This window comes from Apteryx rowi, unplaced genomic scaffold (assembly GCF_003343035.1).
Source record: "Apteryx rowi isolate R43461 unplaced genomic scaffold, aptRow1 scaffold_11, whole genome shotgun sequence".
NCBI lineage: Eukaryota > Metazoa > Chordata > Aves > Apterygiformes > Apterygidae > Apteryx > Apteryx rowi.
In genome coordinates, this window is record NW_020447308.1 from 569,326 (window position 1) to 593,078 (window position 23,753).

The window sequence follows — 23,753 nt, forward strand, 5'->3', positions numbered from 1 at the left end:
CTGTCACTCTGGGCACACTCTGCTTCCTATGGCATCAGCAGGTTAATCCGTCTGAGCTCAGCTCTAAATCATTTTGCTAAATCAGCAAATAACAGGGTGCAGCCAAGTGAAGACTGGCAAGTCTCGTCTTTGYGTTCACTTACTCTACAACTTCAGAGCAGAGCCTTTCCCTGACTTCCTGCGTCTGTGTTCTCATCTGTGAAATGGGAATTTTAATCCTAACTAGCCTGTGAGGGGTGCAATACGGGACAGTCAAAGGCAATGCTTTAAAGGATAATAGTCAACCTTATGTGCTAAGCTAGACATTGGAGTGGTTTTATGGTGCTGTTTAATGTATGCCTTTTCTGTTTCTAGTTAGCTAGTAGGTGCATGACTTAGCACTTTCTCTCAGAAATGTGCCACCCTATTGGAGGTGCACAGAATACCTCACAAGTTCTTATCTATGAACATAGCTGAGGCATATTTTGGGAGCCATACAGTTCTGAGGGTTGCTTGGCTTGTTTTTTTTTCCCAGGCTTAATTTGATTATTAATTATTAATGGATTTATTTTTAGTAAAAAAGTATGTCTCACATGACATAAGGCTGAGATGAATGCTTTGGCAGTCCCTGGATGCCACCGTGTTAGCTAAGCCAAGATTGTGTCATGTCCTCGGGACAACCATTGATACTTTACTGGCAATTCTTCACCAGGATGTGTCTAGAAGAGACCAAAGACGTGGACTGTATTTTGGTTTATTAGAACTGAGAAAGATCTACTGGCTTCTCCGCTCTACTTTTGGGGTCAGATTCTCAAGTGGTGTAAATCAGGGTACTCCCATTCAAGCACTACAGCAGTTCTTGTAAGCTGAGGATCAGGCTCATAGATGCTGAACTCCTGTAAGACTAGTTCAAAAGGGAGTTAAATGTGCTCAATATGTTATACTACCTGTAATCTCTGATGATGCTGCAAGATTCAGGATATTGCAAATCTAGAGAGCTTTTGCAATAAGTAATCATTCTGAGATTGCTGGAAAGCTGAAGAGTTAGTGCTACTCAAAGGGGAACAAAATAAGCATTAGTACAAAACATTTTTTTGCAACAGTCAACTTTGATGTATGTCATGTTCTGTCAATAACATTTCCTTGGAGCCCTTCTCAAGAAGGGAAAGCAAGTCATAAAAGCTGGAAATGCAGGAAAGAGCTAAAATTGCAGCCAAGGTTTAAAAGGAACAAACAAAGGAAGGAATATTTCCATTTCCATTAAGGGAGGACATTCTTGGGAGTTCAGAGCAGCAAGCTGAGAACACACTAGCCAAGGCATTTCTAAACAGGAGGTGTAGAGCTGCAACGAGCATTTTATCTTCAGGCATCTCAGTACTGAGCATCTCTGCACTTAGGGATGAAAGATGCGCCTGAGACTTTTTTTTCTTTTTTCTTTTCTTTCCTTTTTTTGCTTTTTCTTTTCTAAATGAGGCTGTTTTAGCATTAGAAATGGAGCTGGTCTGCAGAACTCAGTACAATGTTGCAAGCCCAGGTCTGAATTCAAACCCCAGAGAAGTCTGACTCCCACCCTCTGTGCAGAAAGCCTGCTAAGCATCATGCCAATTTCACAACCTAGTCCCACACCTCTCAACACTGTCTTGGTTGCTCCCTGGCACTGCAGTTTGCCTCAGTACTGACCCTTCCCTGCACTAGTTCTGCTTTAATCAAGCAGAGAAACCTGTGGGAGCTTGGGAAAGCTGGGTGCTTGGAAGAGAGCTTTTGTTTGTACAAGAAACATTTTCATCCAAACAAACACAATGACCTCATTATTTTGAATAGTCACACACGTGCAGGAAACCTAGACACCAGATATCTTCCCCTCCCAATTTTTCACAGGACCAGAGAGATTTGTGTCCATTTGGCTCAGTTGCAGTGCTACAAAGGCGTTAGCACTTGCTTTTTTGGTGTCCCTAATGAGACAAGCAATCTTCTGAGCAGTGCCACGAAAGTGCTCTCTCATCACCAGTAAAACCTCAGACACTTTGCCCTCACCAGAAACAAATGCTGGAGACTCGCAGCCATGCTGCTTCCAGCACTGCCTGCTCTTATCAATTAGCTGTTCCCCCACAGATGGTGTTTCTTGTGCAGAAGGACAGAACAGAGAAAAATTTGTCCTGCTCAGAGACACTTGTTTAGAAATCCCTAGCAAATATGAAGGTAAATCCATCTGCTTTCAAACTGTTTGCATGCACCCACCTGCTGGATTCACATGTCCTAGAGATGGGTGGACCCTGTTGAAGAAAGGGGCTTTTCCTCACTTAGTGTACCCCTACAGGACTTTGCCTATGGGGTCTTCCATTTCCACATTCTCCAAAGGGGACAGCTTTCCTTCCTCCATTAAATGCTGGGCATATCCCTGTGTGTAAAAGCCTGTTCTTTACAAACAGACCGCCCTTTTGCAGTGCGGTCCTGCAGTCATTTACATATTCAAAGCATTCTTTGAAAAGGCCTGTAGCACAGTTTTACGAGTGCGAAATCTTTCATGCAATTAGGTGATGCACAGATGCCAGTGCATGGCTTTCAGGAAGCTTTACTGAACAGGGACGAACCTCACTATGTATTTCGGGTGGGTGCCTCACTGCACTGAGCTCCAGTAAAACTCAGAGAGGTATTTTGTTGAATGCTCTGTTTCTTGTGTTGCCTGCTGGTTCATCAGCCTGTACAGTCTGAGTATGTTCTTGGCATTTTGTCATATGATTTCTTTACAAGCCCATTTTGGGAGGAGAGGACATCATTTATACATGTCACTCCCTATCCATCATGTTAACCAGGTGGGATTGGTGGGTAAGCCCGTGGGCGGCAGGGGAGGCAGTAGTCAGCACAGCTTTTCTGAACATCTTCTTCCAGAGGTAGCTCGCAGGGTGGCCCTGAGTTTGCCCACATCACACCAGGGCTGTTTCCTTCCTCGGGGCTCAGATAACTCAGATTTCCTCCTGCCTTTGCCCTCACGCAGGTCGGAGGACACACCATGCTGCCTATCCGCTGGATGCCTCCAGAGAGCATCATGTACAGGAAGTTCACCACAGAGAGTGACGTCTGGAGCTTCGGGGTGATCCTCTGGGAGATCTTCACTTACGGGAAGCAACCCTGGTTTCAGCTCTCAAACACAGAGGTACAGCAGTGCTGAGACCCTCAGCTGGAAACCTTTTTCCCATCACTGCTTTCCAGACCGCTCGCAAAGCAATTTGTAGGCTGATGGTCCCCAGCTTGGCACCTGCAATATTTTCTCACTACATCCTTTTTCAGGCATGGAGATAAAATCACTTCACTGTGGGAGAAGTGTCATTATCTCCATTTAAGAAATAGGGAAACTGAGGAAGGCAGGAATCAAAGGGCTCTGCCAAAGCCTTGTAATGCTTCATCCTCAGTCACTTTCTTCTAAATTCCTGATGCACCTCCATAACAACCTCATCGGATAAACTCCTGGGTGCTGCCAGAACTGGGGATGCCCAAATTATTGCTGGGATCTAAGTCCTGTGATGACCTCTATTTCCCCTGTTCTCTTCTTCCTTGCTTTATAGCTGAGCCTCTTGATATTTTACTGCAGTCTTCAGTTTGTGAAACAGTGTTTGAGGCATGTTATATGGCATGTGGCACAGTTCTGTGAGGCTTTTTGCCATAGGGATATCTATTAGATGGTTTTCCCATGTTCATTGAGAACAGGACCCAAAGGGCTTGCTGGTCCTTATTATTTCTTTGAATAGCAAAAGTTGCAGCCTTTTTTACACAGTAAAAAAATTTCTGGGAAGACTGTCTGGGATTAGCAGAGTACCAGAGCTGAGGTTTGAGGTACATCAGCAGAAAGGCATTGGAAGGTTTTTGCTCAGAATAGCAGGGACTATTATAGAAGAAGACGATGCATTGACAGAGCAGTCTGTGGGAACCTTGCACATTTTTATCCTACTGTGTATCTAATGGATTTCAGCAATTTCACCTTTTGTAACGAGAAATGTGCATTTTCTGCTTTCTGGACACAGATCCCTTAATTAAGTGAGTTGCAGAGATGGCAAATCCAAGGTTTTGCTTTACATCTCTAATACTTGCCCATTCGTGTGCTCAATGGGGCCTGACTGTATATCCCAAAGTAGCACACGCAAACATTTTGGAGACACAAACAATGGAATAGACAACGACAGAAGTTATTTGTCACACTAATGAGCTGCTCTTGCATTTCCCTGGGAGGGTAAATACAAACACACACAAATGAGCACATGCAGCTTGTATGCGGGTGAGAGGTACACTGGATTAAGAGAGCTCAGCTGCCTCCATGCTTTCTGCCTCAGTTTCCTTTGCAGGGCAGCAGGACTGAGAATAGTCACCCCAAACCTTGGGGGAAGAGGGCTAGTGAAGATCTGCACAGAGTCTGGGATGCAGCTGTATTGGCTTTTTTTCCATTCTTAGGGAGATCTTGTCCTTTGCTTTCCTGTTCCTGCATGCACTTCCTTCTGAGCTGAGGGTTCCCACTGCAGCCCACACTCCCCTGGCAAGAGGGAGCCGCATTAGCTCTTATCTGGCTCATTTTTCACAGGCTGTGGAGCCATGGGCAGAACCCAGGTGGCTGCAGGGGACTGACTCCTCCACCAGCTCCTGGACAGTGAGAAGCTAGAGCAAATCTCAGCAGCAGCCTGGCAGCAGCTGCAGAGCCTAGAGGGAGCTGACGAGGCCCGTGGAGATGCAGGTCGGCACCAGGCTCCAGGCTGCCAGGACTGGACTATAAGCAAGCACCAGGCTTGCCAAGTACCATCATTGCTGTTTGTGGGCATTAGGTACAGCAAGGCTGGGATGCTCGCTCCTCTCGCACAGCATCCACAAGGCCTCATGCCACCACAGTGGTTTTAGCAGGTTTGTTCAAGGCTAGAAGAGACCCTGCCTGAGCAAATAGGTGAGTCAGGGATCTCCTCATCTGAAAGCCTCAGCCAGGCCATTAGCTCCTGTCTATGCCCTTCCTTCACTCTGGAGGGACAGGGCCCACCACAGGGCTCCTATGCGTGTCCAGGATGCCTGTCGGAAACCATAACTCACCTCCTCCCCCAAGTCACTGCTACTGACAGCTTTGTGGGGATGCAGGCCTCTGCATGCTGCAGTCTCCTTTCCCTGCTTTCAGCAAGTCCTAATCTCTTCCCTACATATTTATATGCAAACAGCGAAGCAGTAACTATCTGTTGAGATGTGTGGCAGGCCCATTACTATTCATAAAGGAGAAATTCCAAGCCCCCCTCGCCGGGTGGCTTCCCTCAACACACTGTTTGGGATCTGTGTTTATCTGCAGAATGTGTCAGGTCACTCACACCCTGCAATGCTGGGACTCATCAGCTCCAACCGAGGGCGCCAGACAGTGATAGCAGCTCTCTGACAAATCATATCCCAGTTCCCTTTGGATCCATTCCTCTGGTGAGCAAAACACAAACAGATACTTAGGGAAGTCTTTTCCAACGGCATCCCTCTGAAGAGAATTTTGATCTGTCCAGGAGCTCCAGTTCTCTCATTAGCAGCATTGAGCTGACCCAGAGCAAGGTGTTAGCACTGCAAATTTTTTTTCTCCATCACAAATGTGATCTGAGATGAAATGTTATTCTTTCAGCTGCTTTCTCGTGTTGAAGTGAGGTAAATTTGCCCTTGGAAATGGAGGTAGGAATAGATGTTCTGAACTTTCCCCTGGAGAATTCTCCTGGGTTTTGTAAAAGAAAAGACTCTTGATTTTCAGGGGAGAAAGCATCACTTCAGCTGTGCAATATATTAGTTTGTTTCAGGTTTTGAGGCTTCTTTTCTTTCTTAAACTAGCAGGAAAAATTGACATCACCAATTAAAACTTCATATAATTTGCTTGTGGCCTCCTGTTTCATGGGTGCAGTAAGGTAGTTAAGTGTCAAATGGTGAAAATCTTTGTGTGCCATTAATGATGGTTTTAAACTGAAAGGTTTACCTCCAGCTGCAGTGTTGCAGCTCCCAAACAGGTGAGATCTGTAGCCACATCTCACCAGAAGTGACAGGATGGCTCAGCTCCTCAGCACTCCCAATCACTAAATGGTATGGGGACAGCCACGAAGTATCAGGGACAGCACATCATCCAGGAACTGCCAGGCTGGTGTTTGATGTTGTTTTTCTCTCTTTCAGGTCATCGAGTGCATTACCCAAGGCCGAGTTTTGGAAAGGCCTCGAGTCTGCCCCAAAGAGGTTTACGACATCATGTTGGGCTGCTGGCAGAGAGAACCTCAGCAACGGCTCAACATCAAGGAGATCTACAAGATCCTTCATGCTCTGGGCAAGGCCACACCAATCTACCTGGACATCCTTGGCTAGCCATGGTCACTTGTCAAGAGTCCTTGCTCCTTCCTTCCGTCCTTCCTTCCCTCTCCCCGTCCCAAGTCCCCTGCCCCTCAGCTCCCAAGCAAACATATTCATATAAACTCAAGTGCCTGCTACACATACAACACTGAAAACAAAACAAAACAAAAATCAAACCAACAAGAATCCCACAAAACAACGACCTGTAAGGCAGTTTGGCTTATATATATATTTATAGATATCTCTCTATATATTACTTCTACACCAATACAGAAAGAAGCTGCTGTTACAGAAATTATAAGACTCAAAAAAAAAAAAAAAAGAAAAGGAAACAAAAAAGGGAGAAAAAAACTACTTAAAAAGATATATATAATTAAAAAAGAAAAAAAAAAAGAAAAGAGAAGGAATCTTTTCCCCAAGCAACTAAGTAGTGAACTGTAACCCTGCTGTGAGGCTACGGTCCAGGCTGTTGGGCAGGGCTCTAGATGGGCTGAGGCAGTGATGCCGTCCCAGGTAGGAGCCCTGGGAGGAAAGCTCTGCCCTGGTTGTATGATATGCACTGAATGTGTGAAACTAGTCCTCCCTTTTCTTCCTTCCCTCGCTCCCTCCTTCCCTGCCCACAGGTCATGGGCGCCAAGCCAGGTCAGTGTCCCTGGATGAACTCTCTTTTACCAACCACTTTTTCCCCTTCCCTCTCTACCTCCCAGTCCCTCCCCCACCACCTTCCTGCCTTTTTCTTCCCTGTGACATTTCAGGACAATTTTTCTAATTTGCTGATTCTTAAATGTATAGACTCAAGGCTTTTGAACACACAGTCAAAGGATTGTGGCACCTACGGGTAAAACACATACCAGGACCCAGCTGCCCTCCCGCAGACAGCGAGTCGGCCGGACCCAGACCTCCCTCCTGCCCCATGCCGACCACTGCCAGGGACAGGGGAGCAGTGGGACCGAAGTGGCTGTGCGAGAGTCAAGGGGGGGTGTCCTGGAGACCCATTCCTGAATCATCCCCAACCCATTCCAGTGAGCAAGACAGGAGTGTCGTTCGCCCAGCAGAGATGGTGACTTTGGAAGGAACAACCCCCTCGTCCCCCACCCTCTCTTTTCTCCTCACACTTCACTTTTGCTAGAGGCCATGGGGTTGTTCCCCCTCCCTCACCCGTCCACACCAAATTCATCCCTGGTATAAACCCTCAGCAGACAGGGTTGCATCGCCTCCTCCTAGCATGGGGGAAAGGCTGCAGTTTGCAGACCAGCTGGGAGTTTCCTTGTACCCTGGCTGGGCATGCCTATGGGGTTATTACATCCCAGTGATCTTCCTCCCTGTCCTCTTCCTCCCCCCATTCCTGCCCCATGCCTCAGTGCAATGCTCAGGCACATGCCAGCGTGGGACAGGGAGGGGTACAAGGCTCATGAGATGGCTGGGAACCTACTAGCACCTGCCTGCCGCCCCGTTGTCATTCCCCTCACGTCCCCAGCCCCTGAAAGGATTGATGCATCTGCCTTTGAGCTGTTGTGAAATGCAGAGGCTGAAGAATAGCTCCACAGGCAGCCCCGGGAGGAGCGGGGAGGGAGGGGAAGGTGCCTCCAGGAGCAGACGGCTCAGCGGATGGCCGCAGCGGCCAGCCTTGCATCTCAATGAGGAGAAAGGCCTGACAGGCAGCGACAGCGGGTAATGGGGACAGCGAGAGCTCAGCAGAAGCATCCTCCCTACAGCCCACCTCCCTCAAGCCAGAAATAATCCCAACCTGGTGAAAGGCTGAAGCTGATGCTGAATCCCATCTGTCCAGAGCAGACCCAGAAAATGAAACATTTCTGGTCTGTTTCTTCCTCTGGCTGATGGAGGACATGGGGGGGGGGGGATGGGGGGACCTCAGCTTGGCAGCTGCTCCTGGGAGGAGAGAGCGGGCAGGGAGCGGGCGCCACAGGCATTGTCAAGGCAATTTTGAGATGGCAACAGCCACCAGCACAAAAATAGCCTGCTCAGATGTGGTGTTTGTCAGGAAGGGAATGCACATGGGGGAAGAGGAGAGGGAAAAGGGATCTTAGCTCCTTCCCCATGGCCTCAGCAGTGTTCAGGGCCTTGGCATGAGGGGAGATGAGTGAGTCTGACCAAAGCCTGATCATGGCCATCTACTGAAAAGGAAGCTTTCTGCATACTCTCCTAAGCCCCATCTCTTGCCAGTCTCTACCTCCCATCCACAGTTCTGGCATGACTTGGCTTATGGTTTCAGACAGGGCAGGGAGCACTGTTGCAAGAAGGTTTGTGGTGGCAGCAGTGGCCATGGTGTTAGTCTGTGTTTGTGTGATAAGTGGTGAAAGCTTGGGGTGGAAGATGATGGGTGGTAGTAACCTCATGAGATCAAAGAGGTAGCCCTTCCCGCGCTATTTGAGACGCCTGAGATAGGGGACAGACTCATGCCAATGGTGGCTGGAAGGACTGTCACTGATCAGGCCCCAGCAGCCTGCAGCGTGGACACCAAAGCTGACTGCGCCTGGTTGTGCAGGCAGGGGTGTGGAGCAGGGCAAGGGGCAGGAGCTGCATACAGACACAAGGTACATGCCACCCTGACCAGCAGCATCTTGCTCCTTTGGGAGAGGATGTCCCCTGGTTTCCATCATCTGCCTACTCAGGCTCATCTTTGGAAATGAAAAAGATAGGTTATAAGGCTGCTGTCCCTGGCATGGCTCCCTTTGCATGCAGGTTGTTTTGGCTAAAAGGACTGAAGTCGTTGTACAATGGGAGAGCAAGCGATGGTTATTAATAGCTCTGTGCCTTTAAGAGGAAACCATTCCCTGGGGCTGCCCATCTCTCACCCCAATGGCTTCCTGCTCATGTGTGGCTCCTAGACACTGTGCCAGATTGTGCAAGTCACCGTTTTGTCCGCCCCTCTCTCTAGCTCTCATTCCTCTTTCTGACAGTTTCACAGGTCTTTACACTATGAAATTACTAACAGACACTGTGTTCCATAGTCAGTGGTAGTCCCCATATAACCATGCTGTACCTCAGCTGCAGCCTCCTTTCTCTCCTTCCACCTTCCACTCCTCCCCAACATCACCTCCCTGTCCCTTTTGCCAGCTCTTTGTATGGTCACAACAGCAAAGTGAGCTCGGGAGCAGAGCATGACACCGGGCCTCAGTGTCGCGTGGTTAGGAATAAGTGGCCTCATGAGAGGCAAGAAAATGGGCCCCAGAAGATATGCCGCTCCTGAGGCCAAGGTCCAAGGCTGTCTGACTGCCTTACTGTTAGCCCCACCAAGTGCAGTGGCTGCCTTGGAAAAAGGTTCTTTTGTCAAAGCTAATTGTGAACAATTGCTCAGAAAAGCAAGATAAGCTACTGTGCTGCTGCATAACATCTTCCCTGTCACTGCTGCCCCATGGCCTGTTGGTGCTGGATGGAGGTTTGTTTGGGGGTGTGTTGTTTTGTATTTGAAGACACGATGGAAACTGCTACATCTCTTTTTGGCATGACAGTTTTGGAGGGGACCAGGGAAAGCAGCTGTGCTGAGTTAACGGTGAACTTCCTGAGACCTCATTTCCAGAAGCATCTTCCCTGGACCAGAAGTGGAGCTGCCCAGCAGCGTGGGTGGCACTGCTCTTCCCTGTAGGAAGAGGGGTTCTGGCACTGGCTCTGGCTCTGGCACCCCACTGCATGTTGGCGGGGGAGGAAGAGTAGGTTTGGGGGGAAACCCTCACAGAGCACTGTAAATCTAAGTGCAGAGTGCTCTCAGATGACAATAGGAATGAGCTTATGCTCCTTCTCCACCTCCAGGAGAGATACTTCTCATTGCCATGCTTCTGCTAAGAGGTGAGAACTATTCCTGTTGCCTGGGAACACCAAGAGGTCACACACAGCTCGGGGGCAGCTCCCAGCCTGCCCAGGAAGATGTTCCCACCACCAAGCTCCTCCAGCAGCAGCTTTCTCAAGGAGCCTGTTAACAGGGGGCTGGAAGGAACGCTCGTTTGGGCACCATGGAGTTGTCACCATCCTAGCAGCATGCTGCTCCCTTGCACTGAAAGTGCAAGCACCAACTCAGTCACTAGGAGGGTGTCACTGAAATGATGGTTTCTGGGAGTTGAAGGTGCTATTTTGGTGCATGGTACAGCCAGCAATCGCATGCTAGGACCCCAAACTGTGGGCAGTCACTATGGCTCTAGCCTTAGGGACTCATCAGTGACCTGTCTTTTCTGTTCTAGTTGTTTTTTTTCCCCACAGCAGTCTGACAGGTTGCAGGATGGAAGCTGAGATGTAGCTAAGGGAAGACACTCAATGATCTGCCAGACTGAAAGTTCACCCTGTCTCCCACAGAGCTTTCCATTTGGTCTTTTCAAAATGCCCCTCAATACATTCCTTTTGGGGGTGGAAAAGATACTGGACTGCCTCATTTCAGGCCTGTGCTGGTCCTGATAGGTGCTGAATTTGCAAACAGTTGGTTTTGGAAGCATGTGCTGTACAAATGTGAAAAATCTGGAATGCCTTTAGAGAGACTGCTTGCTTGAGAGACATCATTAGCTATGAGCTGTCTGCTTGTCCCCAGGAGTGGGTGGAACAAAGTGAAAAAATATGTGGGGAAATAAAAAAGTCAAGGAAAGGGAAGGGATGATTTTAGAAGGCCAGTGAGTATCTTCGGTTGGGAAATCAAGACTGGTTTAGGGAATGTGGTGTAGAATTTTAAATGGCAAGGTGGATATAAGCAAAAAACAAAAGAAAATAGCAACATACCAGAGTTCTGGGAAAAATTAGCTGTAACACTGGGCAAATACTAGTTTAAAAAAGGAGAAAGAAACCAATAAAAGCAAGGGACCATTTATCCATACAGAAAACAAAATAGCCAGGGTTTGTGCTCTTTAGTTATTTTGCTTCTGCATGAAAATACAAGTAAAACAAGGCCCCAGAAAAGTTAAGTTTTTCAGGGCCACGGACACAGGAGCATAATGCTGATTGAGTTGGTTTCCTTCATGTGAAAGGCTCTTATTTACCAAAATTCAAGTGTATGGGTCTCCCTGAGTTCAGGCTATGGTTTAAAGACTGCAGACTTGGGTCGCTGCAAGTTCATGAAACTGGAATTAGTTCTGCACACTTGCCCATCATGTAGTTGTGTGTCAGTCTGTGTGGAGAGCATGTTTTGTTCAGCACTGTGATCTTAGGCAGCTTTATTAAGGCTGCTAATTTCCCCCACCACCACCACCAGGGAACATCTATGTCCTTTGTCCGGTTGTGACTCCTAATGCTAAATGAAGAGGCAAAGCAAGTAGCTGAATTTTTGGTGCATGATGTGTCCATCTTTGCTTCCTGACCTATCCAGGAATCAGCTGAACCACTACATGACTCACTCCCATACTTTCATAAACAGTTGTAGCTCTCTTCTCCTGTTGTAGGGCAACAGTGAGCATAAGTAAGCTGAATAAATGGGATCCTGTCTGCGATGTCATGCTGTAGTGGCTCCTCTGATAACTGGAAGGCCCAGGGCATCAATACGATTCCTCTGCAATGAGGATTAGCAGGTATGGGCATGCTTTGGCCCATCCCAAAATGCTTGTCCACCATTCAAACGTGGTAGCTTTCTGATGGAAAAGACAAGGTCACGGCCTTGGGATAAGAGGACTGCTTGTTTCCAAAGGAATACCAAGAACTGCATGGAGAAAAATTCCCCTTTTCAGCACTGCTTTCCAGGAGTGGATGAACTTTCTTGGCTCTAAGGTGCCACTCCACTCTCCATCCTCCCAATCTCTTACACCCTTATGCATTTAATGTTTCTTTAAGTAGCTGCTAAATCCCAAAAGATGGGACTGTGTCCTCTTTTCCCTTTGCCACTCTCCCTCCAAGCAGGGATATTGAGTTTCAAGCCCAGAGCACACTGGTGTTTTCAAAACATCCATTCTGATTGGCAGTGTCATGAATGACATAGGTAGAGATGTCAGTCACTGCTCCAAGAGGAATGCAGGAGCATTCAGTCTCTCCTTTGCCCTTTATTCCCTTCCAGTACACTACTAAGCAATGAAACAGTTCCTTGAGAGAAGTGATAGAAGTCCCATTGCTTGCAGCATTGAAAAGTTGAACTGAAGAAAGGGATTAGAGACCTAAGAGAAAGAAGAAAACAATCTTACAGCTTTCTCCAGGGGCTGAGCTGAGCTRATAGGTTGGTTTCATCTTGACGTCTTTAATTTTTCACACTCCCAATTCATCAGCTCTTTTCCAGCTATAGGAATGGCCACCCTTCCTCCTCTCTTCTGGTAACCCTTCAATTTTAGCATCTCTCCAAGAAGGGGGGAGGCACAACAAATCTAACCATCACTTCGTCACGCTACCAGGAGTTCTCTATGGGAACTGATCTCCCGCCCAGCACAAGTGACTGATCCTACAACTGAAAACTTGAGCAGTTGTTCTGAGGGGATGTTTAACTGCTGGACTACTGGCTTCTTAGGACAAGACCCCGGCAGGGAAGGACTCAAATACCTCTAAAGAAAATCATAGCTCTGGGAGGTCCAAATATTTTCTCACACACTTTCCCTCACTTTCTGCTGGTTTCCAACCTCCCCAGTCATTGTTGCGTGATATTTAGATAGCTGAGCTGCTACATTCACTCTCTTCAGAGCGCAAAGGGCTGGTGAAACTGTTTGATTTTGATGTGGTAGGTGAGATAAGATTTCTCCCTCCACCCTCTTCTTTTTCTCCCTGTGCGGCTCCTGTCCTCGCAGTTCTCAGGACTTGACTAGCAGAGTTTTTAAATGAAGTGAAAGTCTTAATGTGAGGTGAACCCCAAGACCACAAACAGTTTGGACTTCAAACAGTGAGAAAATTGGCGCTGAATGATTCCGCACACAAAGCAGAAAACTTTCATTTCCTGCAGGCAGGATGGAATTGACTGTTATATTAAGACTTCAGAAGGAGCACTGCCCCGGAGTAATTTCACTGCTGTCAGGCAATGTTGACATCTAGATTAACCTCTGTGCAGTGAATTTTACAGCAAAGCTCATTGTAATGCATGTGGGGTATCTCTTGTAAACCCCAGCTGAAGCCCGTAGTGTCCCACCCTTCTGCATGGGAGAAAGGGTCGGGAAGCAGCCGCTATCATTTTTGACCCCAGCAGAGCGTGACTCTAACCTCATCCAGGCCAGTTCTGCTGAAACTGATTTTCTACCCTGCCAAAGTGACAGTAGCTCCAGCCTGTATTTTTTTAACTCCCTGAAGAAGTTTACATTACTAGGGTGACAGAATCTTTGCCAGTGACAAACAGCTCCCTTCATGACTCCACCCAGCAACACAGTCCTAATTAAAAGGCACTAGTTAACCAATGGCAATTAGCTGCTTGCACTGCTTAACTCCAAAACATGCAATCCCCAAAGCCAGGACAGTGATCAGACCTGATCCAGGACTGAATGATAGACAAACTCCCAGCTGATGTGAGAAGACTGCATCCAATGCTACCAGCCAACCCACAGATGCACAATTAACTCTGTCTACCAAACCAAAACTGCATGAATTAAAGCAGTTCACACAGTTCATTCAGTGCAAATAAGAAGACATTGCAAAAGAAGTCTCCTGACTCCTGAACTCATTGCTCCAGCAGTTAAGTTGGAAGTGCAGGCCAAGGCGAAACCCCTCTGTCTTTCGCTGTAACAGTGGGCTGAGCAGCAACAGTTCCCAGGCAGACCAGTTTCTCTCTTTGTGTATGTAGAGACCATCTTATCTGTGTACCCCACATGCATCTCTGAGATGCACTTCTGTGTGAAAAAATATCAGCATCTAAAATACTGGAAGATGAAGGGAAGGAAACCAGTTACTTTTTTTTTTTTTTTTTTGCCCCGTATTCTTATTCATGCGCTTATCTTCAAACTTGAGCGTTTCTCTACAGTCATCTGCAGAAAGTTCTAGGCAAGAGACAGGCTATCAGGTGCTGAACAGGTTAGTCACCAACACTAAAGGCAAAATCTCAGTAGTACTTGTAGAAATCACTTTCAGAGCCCACCTCTGCTCTCACCAACTCCTAACAGTAGGTTTATTGTTACATTTGTGAAAGGCCTTAGATACTCTATGAAGAGGTGACATGCCCACAGTTCCCCTCATCTTCAACGCCCTTGGCATTTCTGAAAACAGGCCTGTAAGGAAGATTGCTTCAAACTAACATTTACCATTCCCAGTCAGAATACAGCTGAAAAGGCTATCCAAGGTTATAGAGAAGGTCAACCTGTTGTTTTGGACTAGGGAAGGAATTTGATGGACCAATTTAACCACCACAGCACATCAAAACCTGGTGGCTTCATTTAAAAAGTAATCAGTATTGTATTTCGCTTTAGACATCCGTGCATTAGTGTTCTGCAAATATGATTTCCTCTTTGTTTGCATTATTGATGCCATAAAATGTCAGACACATTAAAAAAAAAAAAGGCCAACCTTTGGGGTTTGGAATGATTTTGGCTGAATTGCAGTTGGGTTACTTTTCTTTTTATTTCCCATGATAGTGATGCACTGTTACTCATTCTGCTATTGCTTTACAAAGAGGTCTCTGTAAGTGTATTTATTCAGCCAACCATATTTCAGGAAACACATAACCTCGATATTCTCTTCTATGCTGAATGTGAAAGTGTGTGTGTGGGGGGGGGCTTTTTACAAGATTCCTCTTCTTGTGCAATGCTGTGCAAGACATGTCTGCTCAGGTGGCTGGTTTGATTTCATCTCAAGAACTGACTTTTGTGATCAGAATTTGAGGCCTCTGGTTTTGCTCTACGCAGAATCTCAGTCATCTGCTTCCACCATTCAGCAGCCATCTGCTGTCCACAATGGTGCCTAGATGTCTATGCCACAGAGATTACACAGTGCTTGAGTCTCAGCTATGCCACAGAGGARTTCTAGCTCCTCCCAGTTCCGGACCAATGGCAAGTTTGCTAATTTAGCTTAGTCCCTACAGTCCTCCCTGCCCCAGGCTCACTGACTATTATTCCCAAGGCAACTACTATTACCTGCTAAGTGCTTTTTCTCCCATCCCATTAAAGAGCACTGGCCTTGGAAGACATATGCTTTCTGCCTCACCTTGCTGTGGCAAATTCTGATCCATGGTGGAGCATGGACTCTCTCTGCTAATGTTTACAGCTTTCCTGTGAACCTTTAGGAGGACTGTTCTCCCTCTTAAAGTCGCAAAAATACCCTCTCCAAGTTTTATGTCAGCTATATTTCCTTTCCTTTGGCAAAGAATTCCAGTAGGCTAGAGGGAAAGACTGTCAGTCTGTCCTGTTAATTTGTTGCTACCTTGATGCATTCACCAGGGAGCACAAAACTGGTTTGTGTGGCTCCCCCATCTACTTACATAAAGCCAGAATTAGGGTCTATCTATCTTGAAGGTAAAAGTGAAAAAAAAAAGTTGAAATCTCTCCTTTATGTAGGGATTAGTGCTAAGATTTCTCTTCAGCTTTTTCTTCTGTTGACAGCAAGACATGGGAGCAGAGGGAAAGGGATGCAGTGGAGGAGTCTGAGGAACAGACTCAACTGGGGTCAGACTGCAAGGCCATCTGTTCCCCTACTAGGTCCTTCCCAGCTTCACACAGTAAGAAGTCCCCAGCGTTTCATCAGCAGGTTTCTGCTCATCTCTCATATTCTTCTTCCAGTTCTGATGGCCTTCAGATGACCTTCAAACCTCCTCATTTTCACAGATCAATCTCAGGGGTATCTGAACAGCCCAAAGAGGAGATATCAGGGCTGAAAGGGTATGTAACTCAGTGTCTGTCTTCCTGCTTTTCATCAGGGGCAAAGATAGTGAAAGTGACAGAAAAGGAAACTTATTTTCCCCAACAGGAGCAATGTAATTTCTTTTTAAACTCAGTTTTTTAAGATGCTATGAGCACTACCTATAAATATGTTCTGAAGTGTTGAATGAGCAGAAGGAGTCTATTTGATTTTGTTTTTATGCCTGTAATTTCTCTCACCAAGAATTCAGCTGTTACTCAGCCCCCAGCAGGTTGCTCTGATTGCTGGAGAGACAGTTGGGATTGATTCCAGCTGGGATCTGTTCTAGTCTAGTCTCATTCTTACATAGCTAGATTGAGACAATAGAAATAATCAGCAAGGGACTGAACTGTTGTTCCTATGTAACTAAACCTTCTTGTGTAATGCTAGCTAAACCTTGAAGGAGCTGAACGTCCACAACTTTGTCTGAAGTCAGTAAAGGCTGTGGATACGAAGAGGCACTAAGGATCACTATGACATCAGGAATAGAACAGCAGGAGAGAGGAAAAGAAATTCTACAAGAAAAAAAAAATTGTATCAGAAAAGAGATTGGTTAGTTTATAATACACGAAAATCCACTATTGTATGTGAGAAAAGACTTGGAGTATTCACCCTGGCAGCAAAGAACATTGGCGATCAAGACAGGAGCCGCTTTCTATCCTACAAACCTCCCTCACTTTTAATTTCCTTTTTCTTCTTCTTCGGCTAATGCAGAGAAAATCCTGTCTTACAGCTTTCTTGAAATCTGAAATTAAGGTAAGAGGCAGATTTGGGATGGGGAGAGAGAAGACCATATCCTTTTGCGTAATGTAACAGCTTTTTAGCTCAGGACCTTTTCAGTAGCAAGTGTCTGGAGTACACCCTCTTTTACACCTCTCTAAAACCTTTTTGGTGCAAGTACTGTTCACAGGCCCATAAGCCAGTTCAATCCCCCATCAAGAGTAAGAGAAAAAAAGCCCCGGCAAGCATAAGATTTTAGCAGACCTTAGAACCTCTGAACCCACACCTCTGCAGATCAAACCTCCAGGACAGGCTCAGGGAAGCTGTTGAGGGCAGTGAGGGAGGAGCTGCTTTTGCTGACCTGTCTCCACCTACCCCCCTGCAGCAGACAACCCCTCCGCTGGGGACTGCGGGCGCGCCGGGGGCGCTGCCGGCCGGCGGGGTCGGGTTTCGGCGGCGGCGGCGGCTCCAGGCCCCGCGAGGCGGCGCGGGCGGGCGGCGCCTTCAGCACCGCGGACAGCGGCCGCCGCCTCCCGCCACCGCCTCGCTCCCCGCTCCGGGGGCTGTCGGTGGCCCTTCCTCGTGCCCGCAGCGAACAGGGAATGGCTGTCAGACCCCCCCCCCYTTTTTTTTTCTTCTTGTAAAATCTGAGATCTGTTTCCAAGTGGTGGAGGTAGGATGTCTTAAAATGCAGTGTGACCAGGGCAGTACTGAAGAGAGCAAATTTCCCTCCAGAATTAAATCCTGTGCCCTACTCCTTTCCACAATGGTGTTCCACCTCTGAAGGCTTCACCTCTTATTTGGACTGTGAAATGTTCCTGTCTTCTAGAGTCAGATCTATTGGAACAGTTTGACAAATGGAGAAATACTGTATAGTTAGCATTTTAGAAACAAGGTCTTTATTTTAACGGCAGGATCATCTGATTCAGCTTTGACCATCAGCTAAAGTTACTGGTGGTAAAGGACAAACAGACAAATCTTGGAAGATCCAAAGGAAGAGGCACATAAATGAGATTGTGGCCGCTAAAAGACATTTCAACTTCAATCCATAAAAAAGCCACATTGCTAAAAATTCTGCCCTATCACCATGTAATGGAGAGTTGCCAGAAAAGATTCAGCCAGAAATGAAGATCTATGCCTCCATGACACCTGAAGAGCAGGTGGCAACAGCCAAGGCTTCAGATGGAAAAGTAGTCATATCTCACGCACAGAAAAGACARGTGCTTCAGTATCTAGCTTGCTCAGATCACATACATGGGTTTTGTCCCACTTGTTTTTCTGGACCAGACTGAAGAGGATATGCCCTGAAATTAGGGATGAATACATCCTGAATTGTATCAGCTTGGTGAGAAGATACAAAAAATGAGAAGCACATCCAAGTCATACTGGTGGCAGAGCAGCTCTGTTAATGCACCCTGGCAATGGTAGTGGTAGCATCACAGCTGCTGAGTGCACACCTCAGGTACCTGTCTACAGCTCTGTTAACCCAGGGCTTTTTGTGGCTGGCCTGGAGCTCTGCTGCCTACATTGCCACAGAGACCTCACCCTTCCTGCCTCCAGCCAGCTCGGACTCCATTACATGCAGCAAACATGAAGTGTGACCACTGCCCTGGATCTGGATCCGTTTATCTGAATACAGAAAAATACCTTGTTGTCACAACACACAGAAATGAGCAGCTGTAAACAATACAGTTGTTCTCAACCTCACAGCATGTAAAAGCCTTCTCATTTCACCCCAAAACCTCAGCCCTGCTCTAAAGCTGCACAAGGCAGATAAACTCTATCTGACGTGGCTGGTTCTGCGTTCTAACAAACTTTGAAAATCAACCCCACCCTCTTCCTCCCCTCACTCCCTAGCTGCTCCTATGATCTTAGTTATTGTATTTTTATAGCAATATTGCATTACTATTGGGCCTCAGTTGCATCTGAACCAAATGCTAATGTGTAGAACACTTGGCCAAGCTTAGGAGCAAGCCATGATCTAATCTTAGCTCTTGGGCAGGGTGATGCAAGCAGAAAGGACAGACAGATGGACAACCGTCCTTCCCTCCCTCACCCTCCTCACCCTTCACAAGCAGTGATTATTTGATATCCACTTTGATGTATGGCAGTCACTACTATGGGGCRTCTGGACTGAGACTCAGACCGTGAGGGCTGAGAAGTGTCCGAGACACAGGACCTCAGAAACTGTGAGTAACAATACTGCAAGTAATGAGTTGAAGCCAGATCACAGATTTCTGATGCTTCGGACCAGCTGGAAGTCAGAGAGGATGAGCTCGGAGAGGATGGCAAGGATGATATAGTAAGAAGCTCAGAGATCAAACAGTCCTAAAAGAAGGGAGCAAGGTAGCTGGCTGGGACATGGGGAGAGGAAAGCAATGGGCAAGATCTCAATTCCCAGTGAGAAGTGGCTGATCATGAGTATGCTGAAAGTCAGAGATGAGCTGCAGAGAGGGAAAAGAGAGTCCTAATCAGGGAAGAGTGATGAATGTAAGGAAGCACACACTACAGAATGATGTGCATTCATTTGAAAGAGTCTTGAAGGTTTCTCCAAACCTTCAGCCTTGCTGGGCTTCTCCCACACCCCCCCCCCCCTCTGCTTCAAGCCCTTACAAACATCATAATCTTCACTGGATGTATTCTGCTCTCTGACGGCTCTGGCTTCAGCACAAGTGGGCTGGCTTGTTTTAGCCTCCCTCACTCCCTCCCCAGCCCCCACACCCAGCCAATTCCCTGTGTGAARAAGAATTGCTTATTTCTTTTTCCTTTTTTTAGAAGTGTCCTTTAAAATTTCAGCTAAACTGGGAGGCAATTTCTTGCATGAGAGCTTCGTATAGATAGGCTTAAAGAAGAACAAAAATAAATAAATAAATACACTGCATAACCTCCCCTCCCCCACTTTGTGTTAACAAAGTGCTATTTTACATATGTTATTTTGAGAGAAATGAAGGATTTATGTGCAGGCAAATGACTGACATTGATTTAGCTTTCAACAAGCATTACAGCTCCCTCTGCCTCTTCTTGGTCAGGCAAGAAGGCAAGGTTTCCTCAGGTGAAGGTTGAGGATACACAGTTTTCTCATCTGAAGGATGTTGTGAGGCCTTCAAGCTGTGTTTCAGAATGGAGTTTCAGTGGCTTGAGCAGGTTATATGACAGCCGAGACAGTGTTACCACTGTGGTTTCCCATGCTGACAATCCTGCCGTGACCAGCCAAGGACGTGAAACACCCACCCTCCTCCAGAAGATTGCATGGGTACACTTAAAGCCCAGAAAACTGCCCCTACTCCCAACTGAACTGCCCTTCAACCATGCAGGCAGGCTTGGCCCCCAGAAGGTGCTGCTCCAGAGCCCACTCTGCCGGAGAGCTGGCTCAGAGGAAGATGGGGCTGGATCTCAAGAGACATTTTGATGGAGTTTTTGTTGTTACTATTATTTAAACCAGCTTATTTTAATCTCTGTTAACGTCACTGAAACTCTGCGTGAGCAGAAAACAAATTCTCTGGTGATGTTTGTTGCGTTGATTTTTTTTGGCAGTCTTTCTTACCCTATACACCAATCAGTGTGTTTGCTTAGTTTGGGGTTTCTTTCGTATCCTTTGAATCCTATTTGTCATTTTGCAACTGAAGTGCTGGTTCTCAGCCTTTTCCATCCTGCAGTCTCCCCTTCTCCAAACCAAGACTCACCCTTCTCCCCTGCTGGGAACAAGCCAGGTTTTACCCTCAAGCGAAAGCCTGGAAAAAGCAAGGTAGTCGTGATCTCTGCCTGCCCACTCCACCTCTACTGGCTCCAGCTCAAAGGGTGAAGAACCCTGATCTGGATATTGCCCAAGGTAGGGTCCCTGCTTCTCCCCTACCCGCCACATTGTGTGTATCGAGCACCCTGCTACGCTGGAAGGGGACGACTGATACAGTGTTAGTCAGACTTACAAGACTTTTTAAATTAAGGATTTGCAGTGAGGTCGAGGGACCTTTTAAAGTGCTGAGGTATTTACTTTTCCCAGACCTTCCCTTCCACCCTGCTTTGTCCCTTCCTCTCTCCCCACCCTTGAAATGAAACAGAAAATTATTTTTTTAAAACTGTCGATAATTTATGTTTAGTATAAAGGATGATTTAATGGCATCACCAAAGGTCATTTTTTTCATCTCCACATTACTGCCCCAGTCCCAGAGGCCGTGCGCCCCTCTTCCCCATTACTCCACTGCCCTCCCTTTCATTCACCTCACGCATCCCACCACCACCACCACCACCGCAGCCTACCACACACCAGAGACATGCTTCAGGTTCAGCCAACGACCACCGGAGAACAGAGATTTCAAACTGAAACCTCCACTCCAGACCCACCACAAACTGGAAACATTTCCACATTTAAAATAGTCAGTTGCTGCAAATGAAAGGCAGACTCATTTCTTGAATTATGTAAGTTTTTTTTAAAAGCCTTTTATACCTATCTACGTGTGTGCGTGTGCGCCACATGTACACAGCCGTATCTGTGTGCACAGATGCACACATGCATCTCTCTCTCTCAAATATAAATATATTGTATGTTAGAGCTGTAAATACTCCTTGGTCATGTGTCTATGTCTTCTTCAAGGTATCATATCTTCAGTGATACGTTAATAATTCCATTTATTGATTGATGAAACTGTGTGTAGACCTGTACCCTCCTGACATAGTTTATGTAGCGCTCTCTTCTCAAATAAAGTACAAAACTACCACTAGCTGGTCCTTCTCTCCTTTTTATTCCATAGTTTAATTCATAAAGGTCTGTGTTGAAAGCTAATGCACAGTTTCCAGCCATCCCAACAGGAATCTCCAAATGATGTTTTATGGCTCACATATTGTTGGTCAGACCAACAAATGTAACGGTTATAATGAAATGTAGGCAAAACGTAGACCCAACTGCAAGAAATGAGGGTGTCGCTRTTGACGTGATAAATTCTTCCTACCTACCTCCAGGTGCAGCCTTCAGCAACCACAGCTCACTTCATCCTGGTCCACGCTAGTCGTCCCCTCTGTCAGTGGTCTCCAAATCAGTACATCAAGCAACCCACAGGTCTCCCACAGTGCAGAAAGCTCTCCTTGACTTAGAAGGATTCAGTAATTTCCCTGTCATGTTGTTAGTTTGTTGTTGCCTGAGGAGGTCAACATCTAAACTCAACCCATCGAGTAAATCTTGGGGCTGGGGACATGATTCAAGAATATGGTAAAATCCTCCACTGTTGCTCTCTTTACCTCGACTCTTGACACTTTGTTTTCATACTAAAGTCACTGGCACCAGAAGATATTTACCATTGCAAGCTGAAAAAAGCCTCTGCAGATACACTTACTGGGCAAAACTATAAAGGTGATTTGTGAAGTAACAGTTAATTTACTGCAACTGACACCAGACTTGAGCTGCCAGGATTTGACTGACAATTTCTATTTATTTATATCCTGCTATACAATATCTGCCTTAATGTTATAAATTTTTCTGATTGGAATTTCACAGTGTCTGCATGGATATTTATTGATCATAAAATAATCTGCACAACCTGTTAAATTCAAGGCAGGGAGAATGGATGCCAGAGAAATCATTTGACAGGATCTGGGTACCGGTGCCCAGGTGACAGAAGATGCTCAGATTCTATTTTTATGGCATTATGCTTTACTGAGAGCCAACCTTTTGAGTTGCTTTTCTGCCGTTTCCCGAATGCCTCTCCTGAAATGCTTCCAAGAGCACRGTGTTGGGTTCCTACCAGCAACTCCATATGGACCCTGCAACATGCCTCATTTGCAGTTCCTCACCATTGAGAATTCCCACCTTCACAATGAAATCTGGTGTTTTCACAACTGTTCACTAAGATGGCCCACGAGGGAAGCATTAGGCTCTTTCTGCAACAGTGAGACCACTTTTTTTTCTTTTTGGCAGCAGAAACAGAAGCATAAAATTTCTGCCCACTGGGGAAAAAAATCATGAAACTTGGCCCCAGCTGGGAGTTCCCATATCAGCTGGTGAACAGAGTCTCTTATTTCATTCACAGCTTCAGCTATGCAGCTTTTCAATATCTCAAATGGATTCTGCCCCCCAGGTTTGGACTTTTTTGGTGGGTGTTTTTTTTTGTTTGTTTGTTTGTTCTGCTAAGGAAGACTTTTGTTTCCCTATGGAAATAAAGAGGTCTGTGCTCCTCTCCACTGCGCGTACACGCAAGTGTACCTGCCCCTTCCTGTGCACTCTTGGTCATACCCAAACACACAAACCCTTCAGCCCACCCAGTACACCCACCCATCCCCTCCTCCTCCATGCCAAGAAACACAAAACTACACAAAAACTCCCTTTCCTTAAGCCACCCAGCTCGTACACATAATCTCCAACTATGCAGTACATATGCAAACACATTGCATATGTGGTATGGTGTCGGTAGCCGTCCCTGTGCACATATATACACACACACACTCCTGTTTGTCTTAGCAATGGCTCCCCAAACTCAGTGCAGGCACAGATTCACACCCACCTTCCTGCTCCCCAGGACACCTGTCCTCTGAGACACCATTTCCCCTTCCCCAGACGTATACACGTCACACCTCCAGCGCAGCGCCCCCGTGACCTCCTACCAACACCACCCCAGGACGCGCAATCCTCCCAATGCAGTGCACGCGCCCCACAACTCCTACCCACCATGCTTCAGCCTACTCCTGCTCTCGTGCTCCGGGAGCCCAAACTCCACCTGCTCTTTCCCCCATAAATATTGCACTAGCTATCGGGTCCTGCTGCTTTCTGAGCCCCACAACCAGGCTGCCCCCTCAGCCCTCATTAAACACAGCTCCACTTCCTTTTCTTACATCGGAATAACAAACTAGAGGCTGTTTCAGACTCATTAACTCTGGCCAGGCGACCTGATGGACAGAGTACCCTTTCATTATTGATTTAAGGCAATTCTGTGACAAAGACCTTTGGAAATTCATTAAAAATACAATAAAGAAGAGAAAAAAAAACTCACCCCAGGGAACCAAGTTCCCTGGGAATCACC

At 46.6% G+C, this 23,753-nt stretch overlaps 1 protein-coding gene across 5 annotated transcripts in view; it reads left to right on the forward strand.

Annotated features, from left to right (window-relative positions):
• NTRK3 (neurotrophic receptor tyrosine kinase 3) overlaps positions 1-6,687 on the forward strand; it is a 239,082-nt gene extending 232,395 nt beyond the window's left edge. For all 5 annotated transcript variants that reach the window (XM_026074065.1, XM_026074089.1, XM_026074100.1 and 2 more), the window contains 2 exons: positions 2,975-3,133; positions 6,136-6,687. In XM_026074065.1, the coding sequence (XP_025929850.1) occupies positions 2,975-3,133; positions 6,136-6,321 (345 nt within the window). In that variant the 3' untranslated portion in view covers positions 6,322-6,687. The remainder of the gene's footprint in view (positions 1-2,974; positions 3,134-6,135) is intronic.
• The last annotated feature ends 17,066 nt before the right edge of the window (positions 6,688-23,753 follow it).